Consider the following 13,308-nt stretch of genomic DNA (forward strand, 5'->3'; position numbering starts at 1 on the left):
ATTTATTTTTGTATGCAGTGTTTTTTAATGTAATATAATTTTCCCTTATTTTAAAACTTTGCTATTACATAAATAAGTGAATAAAATAAAATACTAGTTAAAGGGATAGTTCACTTTGAAATTAATTTTTGATATGTTTTAGCTTACCTCAAGGGCATCCAAGATGTAGGTGTCTTTGTTTCCGCAGTAGTTTCAATTTTGATATTTTTAGGTCAAACCGTTCTTGTCTGTCAGTCATATAATGCAGGTCTATGGTCACTGTCTCAAAACACAAGCACAGAGTCCAAATTAAAACAATTCCCCATCATAAGTACACATTGATGGCCTAAGACACAAAACGAGCGGTTTGTGTGAGAAAACGAACAGTATTTATATCGTTGTTATCTCTTGAAAACAGCACACGTCCAAATGATCTGACGGCGCGGGCGGGTATAGATATATACATAGATGTCGCCTTGGCTACGGTTTCGTTCCAATGAACTGCAGTAGCGAAGGCGACATCTAGTGTATACATCTATACCCACCCGCGCCGTCAGATCATTTGGACGTGTGCTGTTTTCAAGAGATAACAACGATATAAATACTGTTCGTTTTCTCACACAAACCGCTCGTTTTGTGTCTTAGGCCATCAATGTGTACTTATGATGGGGAATTGTTTCATTTGGACGATGGGGAATTGTTTTAATTTGGACTCTGTGCTTGTGTTTTGAGACAGTGACCATAGACCTGCATTATATGACTGACAGACAAGAACGGTTTGACCTAAAAAGATCAAAATTGAAACTACTGCGGAAACAAAGACACCTACATCTTGGATGCCCTTGAGGTAAGCTAAAACATATCAAAAATTAATTTCAAAGTGAACTATCCCTTTAAACAGTTATATTAATGTAAATAAAATAAATTCATAAAAATAAATGGTAACACTTTAGTTTAGGGTGCAATTCTCATTATTAACTAGTTGCTCATTAGCATGCATATTACTAGGATATTGGCTGTTTAATAGTACGTACTTATAAAGCACACATTAATGACTGCATGACCATATTCTACATCCCTCAATCCTACACAACACCTAAACTTAACAACTACCTTACCAACTATTAATAAGCAGCAAGAGTCATAGTTAATAGCGAGAATTGGAGCTTAATCTAAAGTGTGACCAGATAAATAAATAAAAACCGGAAGGAATGAACCACAGTGATCGCGAGGACTAACCTCATCATTAAAGTCTTCAGGGAACTGAAACAGCACACCAGGATCTACTCAAACAGAGAGAAAACACACACACACACACGCGCGGGTCAGTCACATCAGTTCATTTCTCAACTAGAGGATGTGGTTAAAGTCAGGTCAAAGTTATCCACACAGAGTAACCAGACCAGTTGAGCCAGACCTCATCTCTCTCTTTAACCCTGTTAGCAGACGACACAGCATACTAACTAGTTCCCCTGCTTTCTCTCTCTGACGAGTGTGTATCAGGCCCGGGTGTGTGGTTTTTCTGGTTCAGTCATGTGACAGGAAGAGCCATTCTCAGAAAAGACAGGCTTCTGTGTGCGTGTGTGTGTGTGTTTATTGCATCAGTTAGTCCGTGTGTGTGTGTGTGTGATACCCACCTTTATCTCTGGCGATTGGACATGAGGCTTGAAAGCACCAGTAGAACGTTTTATCAGGGTTTTCTCTGAGAACAACAAAACCATGAGAAAAAAAAAATAGTCATCATAACAAAACAACCATTGAAATCACAGTAGAAAAAACATTACAGTTCTGACGTGAAACGTAAACGCTGTGAGAATGACCAACGACTCTGGATGGGGTCGTATCTTCTGCTAATTCTTCTCATAAACTCTTATTATAAATAAAGCTTGACGGGAGGAGCAGGATGTGGTCGACTGCTAAATTAGAAGAAGCACATCAACAGAAAATACTCCTGACTGCACATTTCGGCCGGTCTTGACCGCATTCATGCGGATGCAATGATCCTAACAGCGTGTTTGTGGCATTGCATTAATTACAAAATGATCAGTCAATTTGAGAAATGTTCAGATTTTTACGTCCGACTTTTAATGGCAGATCAGAGCAAAATTTTAGCAAAAAATCTGAGAAGGAAAAGTAGTGTCCATTTGCGATTGAGATAATAGAGATGATATTCATGATGGGTGTTAATAGTTCATGTGAATTTCAAGACCTGTGCGAAACTTAATACGTCCACCGAAAAGTGCAAACACACCTAACGGATTTCCGACACGGTGAGACTTCAGCGGCGATGAAGAAAAGTGGCGTTTCAGCATTTCAGTGCACACACAGATACTTTTTATCACGTTGTCTAATGCAATGACGTTCACACATATTTCAGTGTGACTTAAAGCGGTTTTGAGGCCGCTGTGCATTTTCTTGTCTTTTCTTTTCGCAAGGCAGCTTGAAATGAAATGAAATGAGGGATGGAGAGCTGATGAACATCTGCATCTCGGAGGACACCTGTCCAAACTCTCCGTCTGAGATCTCATCTCGACATCTGCTCTGGTGTTAATAAGAGTTTATTCTCTGAGTCGTGATAGAAAGCCTCACGTCCGAGAACGACAGAGCGAGGAAGAGGAAGTAAAGCAGGAGACCGCAATGTGAGCAAACAGAGAGAAATCGAGAGGCAAACGGAGAGAATCTTACTTTATCCTGGAGCCCATGATGCTCTTGTGTGTCGGGGCCCATTCAGGGTGTTCGGGGCCGGCAGCGGACCGAAGTCATTAGATCCTTAATTAACATGCATCGACACACACACACTTCTGCACACACACATCCTCACATCAAACAGCCAATTCCGCCGACAAGCACTCAACTCAAGACAGCACTTCCTGATCTGTGTGTGTGTGTGTGTGTGTGTGTGTGTGTGAGAGAGAGAGAGACCTACATGACGTCTGCCGGTCTATTGGCTATAATATCCACTATATTATAATAATCCCATATTCTCAATAAGAACTGGAGTATTTTGCCCTCTGGTAGATCGAGTCTCATCTTTAGGCTGAATCACGTCAGAAAGCCATTCATTTTACTTAGACTATTTCAAAATGCTCACTTATGTAACATTTTATGCACTTTTATTATGTTAAATGCTTTTTATGTGGTTTTATTTTATAGTGTTGTTGTTATACCTTTATAATATATATATAATATAATATATTATTATTATTTTTAACTGGCCTCAAGCCAATGTGAATGTGTGTTCATTCATATAGGATAAACTCACACTTTCACCTAGTGATGATTGGAAACATAAACACATGGAAGAGGAAATACAAGAATGGACTTCCTCTATTGTAGCACTGCTGTTTTGCTCTCATCATTTCTCATGTGTTTGCTCTCTCTCTCTCTCTCTCTCTCTCTCTCCCTCTCTCTCTCCTTCCCTCCCTCTCTCTCTCTCTCTCTCCCTCTTTCTCTCCCTCTTTCTCTCTCTCTCTCTTTCGCTCTCTCTCTCACACACACACACACACACACACACACACACTGAAGGGTGATCAATATGGATGTGCTGAGCAAACAGGTAACTTTGTCCTATTTACACAGACACATTCTCTCTCTCACACACACACACACACACACACACACACACACACACACACTATTCTGACAGTTCAGACTAATATTGTCATTGAATTGAAGCACATCCGAGTTCTTGGTACCAGTTTATTTGTGCCCTGCACACTGGTTCCCTCTAGTGTTCAGTGGAGGAACAGCATGACAATTCGGTTTTGGAAACAGTAAAGAACTGAAGGAGTGTAAAATTTGATTTGGAGTAATATTGGTAACACTTTATTTTACAGGCCTATTCCCCATGTACTTAATATAGTGGTTGAAATAACTGGTTAATGTCTAGGTATGGTTACTGAACCTATAACCTTAACCCATAGTCACCTGTTAACCATTACTTTCTTAGGTACGCTGTAAGTAGGCCTACACGAACTGTAAAATAGAGTGAAACGGTAATATTCCTAAGGACGAAAGCCCATTTTAGAATAAAAAAAAAATAAGGTAGGCTAATTGTGACTTTATTTTTAATTGCGACTCCATTTCTTGTAATTGTGACTATTTCTTATTTTAAACCTTTTTTTTTTTTTCACAATAGCCTTCCATATTTATTTCGTGGAAACCAGAAATCATTAAATCTAATATGCTGAAATGGGTCTATTAACGCCATCTTGTCTCGTCATTAAATTACAAATGAATCAGGTAAATAATAGGCTATGTTTTCCAATGCAAAACGGCTAAATTTGACCAAAGAAAGTCAAATACTTTTAATCATTTGGTAGTACTTTCAGTCATTTAACATTTCTGTCGTCAAAGTTGTCAAATATTGAATGTTTAGCTACTTCTTTCTTACCTCAGGTCGCACTCTTTGACCGGTAACTGATCGCGCTTAAAAATCGCACATTTCAAACCTCCAACAAATCACGTTTTCCCATCTCAGGCATTAGACCGTTTTTTAAAATATTTTTAACCATTTTATTCTAAACCCCGTAACGAACAAAATTGAATTGGTTTAAAAAGTATTTTAGAAACATTTCTAAATTAATTAATTTAATTAATTTCTCATTTCTTATTAAAAAACAAAACAAAAAACAGCTAGGCTATCTAGGCTACCTATGTAGCTAGGTGTCCCTGTAACAATTGAAGAACTACAAAACATTTATGATCATTTTCACATTTTTATGGGACTGGAGTTAAAGACAAATTGTGTGTTTGTGGTCTCTATTTTTTTGTAAAAGAAAAAGATTCAATCTAGATGTTTAACCAAAACCACAATTTTATTGTTTTAGTCTTTAACATGTCAGGTGGTAAGCAGCAAGAAATGCCTTAATTTTTAATCATCTTCCCTATTTTTTCCCCAAAATAATAGGCTAGGTGAGAATAGTGTGATTGGGGTAGTAGAAGACTGTTACTGGTTTAAAAGGAGTGATTAAAATTAAAACCAATTTTCTCTCTCATATTGTGCCCTTCTTTAGTTTCTGGGTCAACATATCTGCATGCACAACAGTGTTTCTGCCGCTGATGTGGCTGCCATTTCTGAGATAGGATGATGTCAGTGTTTAGGTGGAGGTATTACATCAAATATAGAGTTGTCATGTCAGTATATCTTTACTGAAACTTTTTTGTAAATTAAAATTATTCATAAATGAAGTGGAAAAGACTCAACCCTGTCACAAGTTTTCAATCCCAAAACAATGAGAAATATACCGTTTTTTTTTTTTTTTTTTTGTTGCTCAAAATGGCCGCCCACTGCTCCTCATGTAGTATAGGAGAGTAGACCATATATGGCAGCAATGAAATAAATACTTATGGATTAAACTAACATTTTGAAAAATGGGGTTAAGTTGTTCAACTTCACAGTACCCTCCCTATAATACACCTCAAAATGATGAAATTACTTACCATCTTCTGCACCACTGTTAAAAGAGACCTGAATGATGTAATTTCTGGTAAATATGTCACATATTGATGGAGCCTAAATTATTGGCATGACAGACTTGAGTTTAGACTAAGGGACATAACTTTATAGTCTGTTATTTATCTTGCATTTTTTAGAAAAATATTTTTCACAAGAAAATAACAAATAAATACAATGTTGCCAAAAATTAGACACCGTGCACATTTTCTTAAATATTTTCCAAGTACAAATTCAGTGAAGTGCCTCAGGGTCATGTACAATAGAAATTACATTATTTTATGATAAAAATTAATTTGTATTCATTATAAATGGACATATCAAATTGTGGAAAGCTTTTAACATTTAATTTTGGTGAAAACCCACTTTAAAAAGTCTGGGGGACTGAAATATTACAGAATCCCAGGAATGACCTACTAATAAAATCAATGACATTCAGTTAAATTTTTTCAAGAACGTTTGTTCTGTTAAGTCACACAGCACGACTTTTTTCAGTTTTGTCACGTCTTTATTCAGTGAATCCATGGTCATTTTAACAAAATGAGGAAAGGGCTAGAATCACAGAAGAATTGGAATCACACAAGAATTTGAATGGATTTCCTTTGCTTAACAAAACTGGACTGGGATATTTAATACTCAACAATATTATTGGACCGACTGCACTAGCGCAGAGCTGGACGATGAATGTTTAATTTTTTTTTTTCAGAACTGCTTAATAGATGAAATTAACTAATTTAATAATTGATGATCTTCACAACAGAACTGAATCAACACTGAACAACTGAACAAGCTGAACAACAGCCGGAATGCATCATTTTCCCATTATTACTATAAAGCTGCTTTAATACACTCTAAATTGTATAAAGCGCTATATAAATTATATAAATTAAGGTGATGAGACTTGACTTGACTTGAGAGGAGATGAATCAGAAGATGGTGGACGAGATGTTGATCAGGCGGCCTCTTCTTCGCCCTCCTCTTCGAACTCTCCCTCCTCGGCCGTGGCTTCCTGGTACTGCTGATACTCGGACACCAGGTCGTTCATGTTGCTCTCGGCCTCTGTGAACTCCATCTCGTCCATTCCCTCGCCAGTGTACCAGTGCAAGAAAGCCTTACGGCGAAACATGGCAGTGAACTGCTCGGAAATGCGCTTAAACAGCTCCTGGATGGCAGTGCTGTTACCGATGAAGGTTCCTGACATCTTGAGCCCGCGAGGCGGGATGTCGCAAACCGCTGTCTTCACATTGTTTGGGATCCACTCCACAAAGTAGCTGCTGTTCTTGTTCTGGATGTTCAGCATCTGCTCATCCACCTCCTTCATGGACATGCGTCCGCGGAAAACGACGGCCACAGTTAGGTAGCGTCCGTGACGCGGGTCGCACGCGGCCATCATGTTCTTGGCGTCAAACATTTGCTGGGTGAGCTCGGGAACGGAGAGCGCGCGGTACTGCTGGCTCCCCCTGCTGGTGAGAGGAGCGAAGCCGGGCATGAAGAAGTGGAGGCGAGGGAAGGGCACCATGTTGACCGCTAGTTTGCGAAGATCAGCGTTCAACTGTCCGGGGAACCTCAGGCAGGTGGTGACGCCGCTCATGGTGGCCGAGACGAGGTGGTTAAGATCGCCGTACGTGGGCGTGGTGAGTTTAAGCGTGCGGAAGCAGATGTCGTACAGCGCCTCGTTGTCAATACAATAGGTCTCGTCTGTGTTCTCAACCAGTTGATGCACAGAGAGTGTGGCGTTATAGGGCTCGACGACCGTGTCCGACACTTTGGGAGACGGCACCACGCTGAAGGTGTTCATGATGCGGTCGGGATACTCCTCGCGGATCTTGCTGATGAGAAGCGTTCCCATGCCGGAACCGGTTCCTCCTCCGAGCGAGTGTGTGAGCTGGAAGCCCTGCAGGCAGTCGCAGCTCTCAGCTTCCTTGCGAACCACGTCCATCACTGAGTCGACCAGTTCAGCGCCCTCCGTGTAATGACCCTTAGCCCAGTTATTACCTGCTCCGCTCTGACCTACAGTACGGGCAGGACACAAAATCCATTAGCGCTTTAAGATGCAAAGTTGATAAGGGGTTAGTTCACCTAAAAATAAAAAATAGTCACCCTTTACACACACTTATGCTGTTCCAAACCCATCATACTTTTATTATATTTATATGATGCACAGATTGAATTTAGGCTTTTATTCACATAAATATTGATCAGTGAAAATAAACAGAAGCTCAACCAAATCTGCTTGATGTGTGAAAAACAAACCTCTTGCAGAAGCTCAAACGTGATGCGTAACACGAGAATGAACCACATTGGTTCTTGGAGAAGCTCAAACGTGATGCGTAACATGAGAATGAACCACATTGGTTCTTGGAGAAGCTCAAACGTGCTGCGTAACACGAGAATGAACCACATTGGTTCTTGCAGAAGCTCAAACGTGCTGCGTAACACGAGAATGAACCACATTGGTTCTTGGAGAAGCTCAAACGTGCTGCGTAACACGAGAATGAACCACATTGGTTCTTGGAGAAGCTCAAACGTGATGCGTAACACGAGAATGAACCTCATTGGTTCTTGGAGAAGCTCAAACGTGCTGCGTAACACGAGAATGAACCTCATTGGTTCTTGGAGAAGCTCAAACGTGCTGCGTAACACGAGAATGAACCTCATTGGTTCTTGGAGAAGCTCAAACGTGCTGCGTAACACGAGAATGAACCTCATTGGTTCTTGCAGAAGCTCAAACGTGCTGCGTAACACGAGAATGAACCTCATTGGTTCTTGCAGAAGATCAAACGTGCTGCGTAACGCGAGAATGAACCTCATTGGTTCTTGCAGAAGATCAAACGTGATGCGTAACACGAGAATGAACCTCATTGGTTCTTGCAGAAGATCAAACGTGCTGCGTAACACGAGAATGAACCTCATTGGTTCTTGCAGAAGATCAAACGTGCTGCGTAACGCGAGAATGAACCTCATTGGTTCTTGCAGAAGATCAAACGTGATGCGTAACACGAGAATGAACCTCATTGGTTCTTGGAGAAGCTCAAACATGTTACACAGCACGTGTAATACGAGACAATGAGCCTCATTGGTTCTTGCAGAAGATCAAACGTGCTGCGTAACGCGAGAATGAACCTCATTGGTTCTTGCAGAAGATCAAACGTGATGCGTAACACGAGAATGAACCTCATTGGTTCTTGGAGAAGCTCAAACATGTTACACAGCACGTGTAATACGAGACAATGAGCCTCATTGGTTCTTGCAGAAGATCAAACGTGCTGCGTAACACGAGAATGAACCTCATTGGTTCTTGGAGAAGCTCAAACGTGCTGCGTAACACGAGAATGAACCTCATTGGTTCTTGGAGAAGCTCAAACATGTTACACAGCATGTGTAATACGAGACAATGAGCCTCATTGGTTCTTGCAGAAGATCAAACGTGCTGCGTAACACGAGAATGAACCTCATTGGTTCTTGGAGAAGATCAAACGTGCTGCGTAACACGAGAATGAACCTCATTGGTTCTTGGAGAAGCTCAAACGTGCTGCGTAACACGAGAATGAACCTCATTGGTTCTTGGAGAAGCTCAAACATGTTACACAGCACATGTAATACGAGACAATGAGCCTCATTGGTTCATGTGAAGCTCAAACGTGCTGCGCAGCACACAAAAATGAACCTCATTGGTTCTTGCACGTGAAGCAAACATGTTTGAGCTTCCGTTTACCACACAACTGCTGTGAGAGTTGATCAATGTTGAAATATGTGAATAAAAGCCTAAATTCAATCATGTTAGTAAAATCCACACAGGCAGGAGCGGTGGAAACAAAAAACACTGGGTCTCAAAGTCAGAATAGAAAATGCTAAAAACAGGGGGGGGTTTTTTACCTCCATTCTAATGTTGATCAATCTAAATGATTTTAAATTAGCCTGTCAGTGGGTACTAATTAGCATAAAACAATAGAAATGTATAAACTATAATAAAAATGAAAAACAAGAAAAACTCAATTAATCAAATACAACATTTTCGTTTGTAAGGCCATTAGGAGTCTGTGATTTTATCTTTCATTAAAAATAAATTTAAAGGGATACTCATGTTGTTCCAAATCTGTATGATATTCTTTCTTGTGCAGAACATATTTATGCTAATATATTACAATAAGATTATATTTCAGGGTAAATAACACTGGACCCCACTGACTTTCATTGTATTTTTCAAAATCTTCACTAGTGTTTCACTGAATAAAAAAAATCATAAATAAAAGTAAAGGCAATAATATAATTTTAATTTTCACTATAAAAATGTCTGCACGGGTTTCATTGAAAAATATGAGACCTGTATCTGAGGTATCTTCAACATTCAGAAGTGAATCACTGTATAACAACACTAAAAAAAAATGAATCAGATGTGTGCATGCAATGAAGAGTGGAGGGTGTTTATATACCAAAAACAAAGTTGTCAGGTCTGAATATCTGTCCAAAAGGCCCGGAGCGGACAGAGTCCATGGTTCCAGGCTCGAGATCCACAAGGATGGCACGAGGGACATACTTTCCCCCTGAGAAAACAGACAACCAAAGAATGCACCTCAAACATTAGGACTTTAGTTGTTTGTATGGAGATGGTGGGATAGGCGTCTGTGATATGCAAGGGCCCTTAAATTGGTCAATCCAGGAATCAGACATTTGACATTCCCTATGGTAAACGGTGGTTATGTGCTTACCAGAGGCTTCGTTGTAGTAAACACTGATTCGGTCCAGCTGCAGATCACTGTCTCCATGATAGCTGCCGGTGGGGTCAATGCCGTGCTCGTCACTGATCACCTCCCAGAACTGAGCGAGAGAGAGAAATTTTTTTTAAAAATGGAAGCCATGATGAATCACTGATGCTGTGTAATACGCCCAGGGCTAGTGGTCACACTGGGAAGCGGTCTCAAAAATTATATCACATAGGGTATCGAGTCAAAAGTTAAACAAATGCATGCTTTCTGAATGATGGTACACCATACATGCAATATATTTGTCCAGTATCATATTTTTGCAATATCTGTTGTGAACACAGTATAACCAAACTACATTTGTTTAAGAGACACTACATTAGAAAAGTACATTGCTACCATTGCAACATGTTTTAAAATGTTATAAATGCATATAATTGATTAATTATGATATTTGCTGGCCAAATCAATGGGTTAATAATATTGAACATTATCTTTCACATTTTTGTTCATTCATTGTTTCGTTACATAATTGCTGCACTGCATAGTTCCTCTGTTGATTTAACTGTATCCTTTTATTCTTGAGCAATACGAGAGAAAACGCCCCTTTTGTACTCGACGTTTTGAAATATGCCTACAAAAACAAACGCATCCTAATAAATATCCACAATATAAGCTTTTAAAATTGCATTTAGAGCTAAATTGATGGAAATGTATTGCCTAATTTCAGAGGAAAACAAGAACAGAGAGCATCCCCATCCCCCATGAACATTGGCAAACGTCTGGCATCGCCTACTACGCCACTGGAATGTAGCACGTTACTACATTGAAAGAAAACACGACGAAAAAAGACGATGATATTTCTTTTAAACGCGTCTTTGTAATTTAAATGCTTATTCATAATAATCTTGCAGTATTTTGGATGATTTTAAGGCGTGTTAAAGCGCGAGACAGCCGCCACACCCCTCTCGCGCACCCGGCGAGACACATACGCATCAAACAAATAAAAGCTACGACGCAACAAAAAACGCATCGATCGCATCGCGTTACAGACCATTTAAAAAGCCATCGAACTCGAAAACGTCCAGAAAGCTGCTACAAAACCTGTGCATGAAATGATTGATTAGTAACAGCGCAAATCATTATATTTTGGAGATATTAAAAGGCCTATAAAACATAGAAACGAATGAAAAGGGTTATTTTTCGTGTTCTACCTTCGCTCCAATCTGATTCCCGCACTGGCCCGCCTGAAGATGCACTATCTCACGCATGTTGACTCTTCAAAGATGTGAAAATAAGGTGTAAATCTGTAGAATCTCGATGGCCCGTTCTTACACCCTCTTCGGATTATGTCTCGCCCAGACTAGTGCGTAGTGCGCGCTCCCGTCAGCCTGATTCCAACACTCAGTCCGTGTTGCCAGATTGGGTCGAAGATTTCCACCCCTAAATCACACCAAAACCCGCCCACTACAAGAAGACCCGCCCAAATCAAATAATGCCATAGAATTTTATTGCCATGTCATTCAAGGTTGATAAGGACGATTTGTAGCTCCTTAAAACAAAATAATAATGACAAAATAGAATGAAAATAAACCAGGAAACCAGATAAACAGGGCAAATACATTAAAGAGATTTAGCAACTATGACTAAAATGTCTTTGAAGATAGACCCACTAAACGCAATGAATCAAGGAATTAACAGATTACTTTAATCATTGGAAAAACATAATTTTCAATGTCAATAATAGGATGAATAAGTTCATTTAAATGCAAAAAGTGCACGATATAAGTGAAAAGGCAACGTAATTAGCAGCCATTTAACACAACTCCAAAAATGTGTAAATTCATGCTGTAAAATAATCCAATATTAATAATATTGCACTTACTTTTGTGTTGCACTTAAACATTGGACAGAACTAATTTTGTGAAGTAGAACAAACTGCAGAACCTTGCACAATCAAAACTGATGCTTGTGAGGATTAGCATGGTAGGTTATAATGTATAATCTCATAATCAGTTTCGAAATCATTCAATTGTGCTCTGATTTCTGAGTTACAAAGAGCCTTTGAGTCATCATCTCCTACAGGTTTATTAGGCCTATACGTTTTGAGTTTCCTGTTCTTACAGTGCAGTTTAGGCCTATGCCACTGTGCCACTTTGGTTTTGCGATTTCTTGAAATCAAGTAAAAAATCTGGTCCTTTATCGCGCTTTTTTCTGTGATACTTTCTTCATTGTAGACACGTGTTCGAACTTGGAACGTATTAAAATAACATGACTAAACATAACGCCAGTTATTTAAAAAGACAGCCCAAATCTTGTCTGCTAATGCCTTTTTTCCGGTCCAATCCGAACAAAAGAAGCCCAATTGGGCGGAAACCAGTCCAATCTGGCAACACTGGCAACAGTGCTGCATTATGACGCGATCATCTCCATGACAACAGAGCGGATAAAATGGTCCAGCATTCCCTCATCTTTCTCTCCAGAGGCGCGTGTTGAGTCTTAGCTGAGTCATTCTCTGGGCCCTTTGTGTCCCCAATACAGATAATGATCTTACTGCCTTCAAATATAGAACAATCGCAATTTTAAAGCTGTCGTAGTCACAAATAACACCACTTGAACTCTAATCATATTGAAGTTGATTAAAGAAAATCATTTTACAGCATTTTGAACCACCATATAGCACCATTTTCCCTATGTCCTGTCTGTGTATCCCAGTGTCATGATAAATACAATATTATATTATATTATATTATACAATTATATATTATAAACCTTGATTATAATCAAGGTTTTTAGTTTGTATCCCTCAAGTTATTGTCCACTCTGTTGGAAGTTGGAAAATATAAATTACATCATAACATAAAGTAGTCATCCTTGAGGGAAAACAACTTGAATGTGAGTGAGATCCTCTACTATTTTAATTCTGTATTTTTACAAATTGTATCTTTCAGATTTGAACCTCAGTAGGCTACGTCATCTCTGTTGAGGGAAATGTGGGGAAAAAAAGTAGTAGAAATTTTATGGTCTTTTTTTTTTTTTTAATTACAGTTTTGCAGTTCTTAATTTGATAAACCTTTTTAGCGTCTTTTTGCTCAGATATGGTGCAGTGTCTGATTTCAGGTCAGAGAGTGTACATAGTGATTTTAAAAGTAATGTTTGTTTAAAGCTATA

The 13,308-nt window shown here is 39.2% G+C and overlaps 3 protein-coding genes across 6 annotated transcripts in view; all 3 read right to left on the minus strand.

The window, feature by feature from the left end:
• Window positions 1-2,804, minus strand: part of dennd1c (DENN domain containing 1C) — an 18,259-nt gene extending 15,455 nt beyond the window's left edge. For all 4 annotated transcript variants that reach the window (XM_084397931.1, XM_084397932.1, XM_084397930.1 and 1 more), the window contains exons 1-3: window positions 2,665-2,804; window positions 1,617-1,681; window positions 1,219-1,262 (exon numbers count right to left, since the gene is read on the minus strand). In XM_084397931.1, coding sequence (XP_084254057.1) covers window positions 1,219-1,262; window positions 1,617-1,681; window positions 2,665-2,681 — 126 coding nt within the window. In that variant the 5' untranslated portion in view covers window positions 2,682-2,804. The remainder of the gene's footprint in view (window positions 1-1,218; window positions 1,263-1,616; window positions 1,682-2,664) is intronic.
• Window positions 2,665-11,773, minus strand: LOC311283686 (tubulin beta-4B chain). Its single transcript, XM_084398272.1, has 4 exons — window positions 11,352-11,773; window positions 10,144-10,252; window positions 9,868-9,978; window positions 2,665-7,444 (listed from the first exon to the last, which is right to left on the minus strand). The coding sequence occupies exons 1-4, from the start codon at window positions 11,406-11,408 to the stop codon at window positions 6,387-6,389; spliced, it is 1,335 nt and encodes a 444-aa protein (XP_084254398.1). The 5' UTR covers window positions 11,409-11,773; the 3' UTR covers window positions 2,665-6,386.
• Window positions 7,451-9,859, minus strand: LOC311283727 (uncharacterized protein). Its single transcript, XM_084398381.1, has 2 exons — window positions 8,886-9,859; window positions 7,451-8,772 (listed from the first exon to the last, which is right to left on the minus strand). Exon 2 carries the CDS (start codon window positions 8,471-8,473, stop codon window positions 7,538-7,540), a length of 936 nt encoding a protein of 311 aa, XP_084254507.1. The 5' UTR covers window positions 8,474-8,772; window positions 8,886-9,859; the 3' UTR covers window positions 7,451-7,537.
• Window positions 11,774-13,308: the final 1,535 nt, after the last annotated feature.

The sequence above is a fragment of the Rutilus rutilus genome (genome assembly GCF_951802725.1).
Source record: "Rutilus rutilus genome assembly, chromosome: 2".
Lineage (NCBI taxonomy): Eukaryota > Metazoa > Chordata > Actinopteri > Cypriniformes > Leuciscidae > Rutilus > Rutilus rutilus.

Bases quoted from the DNA above. Each gene is read 5' to 3' on its own strand.
- LOC311283727 (XM_084398381.1), bottom strand. From the start codon at position 8,473: ATGTTTGAGCTTCTCCAAGAACCAATGAGGTTCATTCTCGTGTTACGC.
- LOC311283686 (XM_084398272.1), bottom strand. From the start codon at position 11,408: ATGCGTGAGATAGTGCATCTTCAGGCGGGCCAGTGCGGGAATCAGATT. The intron at 10,253-11,351 runs GTAGAACACGAA...TCTCTCGCTCAG, and splicing joins GGAATCAGATTGGAGCGAAG to TTCTGGGAGGTGATCAGTGA. The intron at 9,979-10,143 runs GTAAGCACATAA...CTGTTTTCTCAG, and splicing joins TTACTACAACGAAGCCTCTG to GGGGAAAGTATGTCCCTCGT.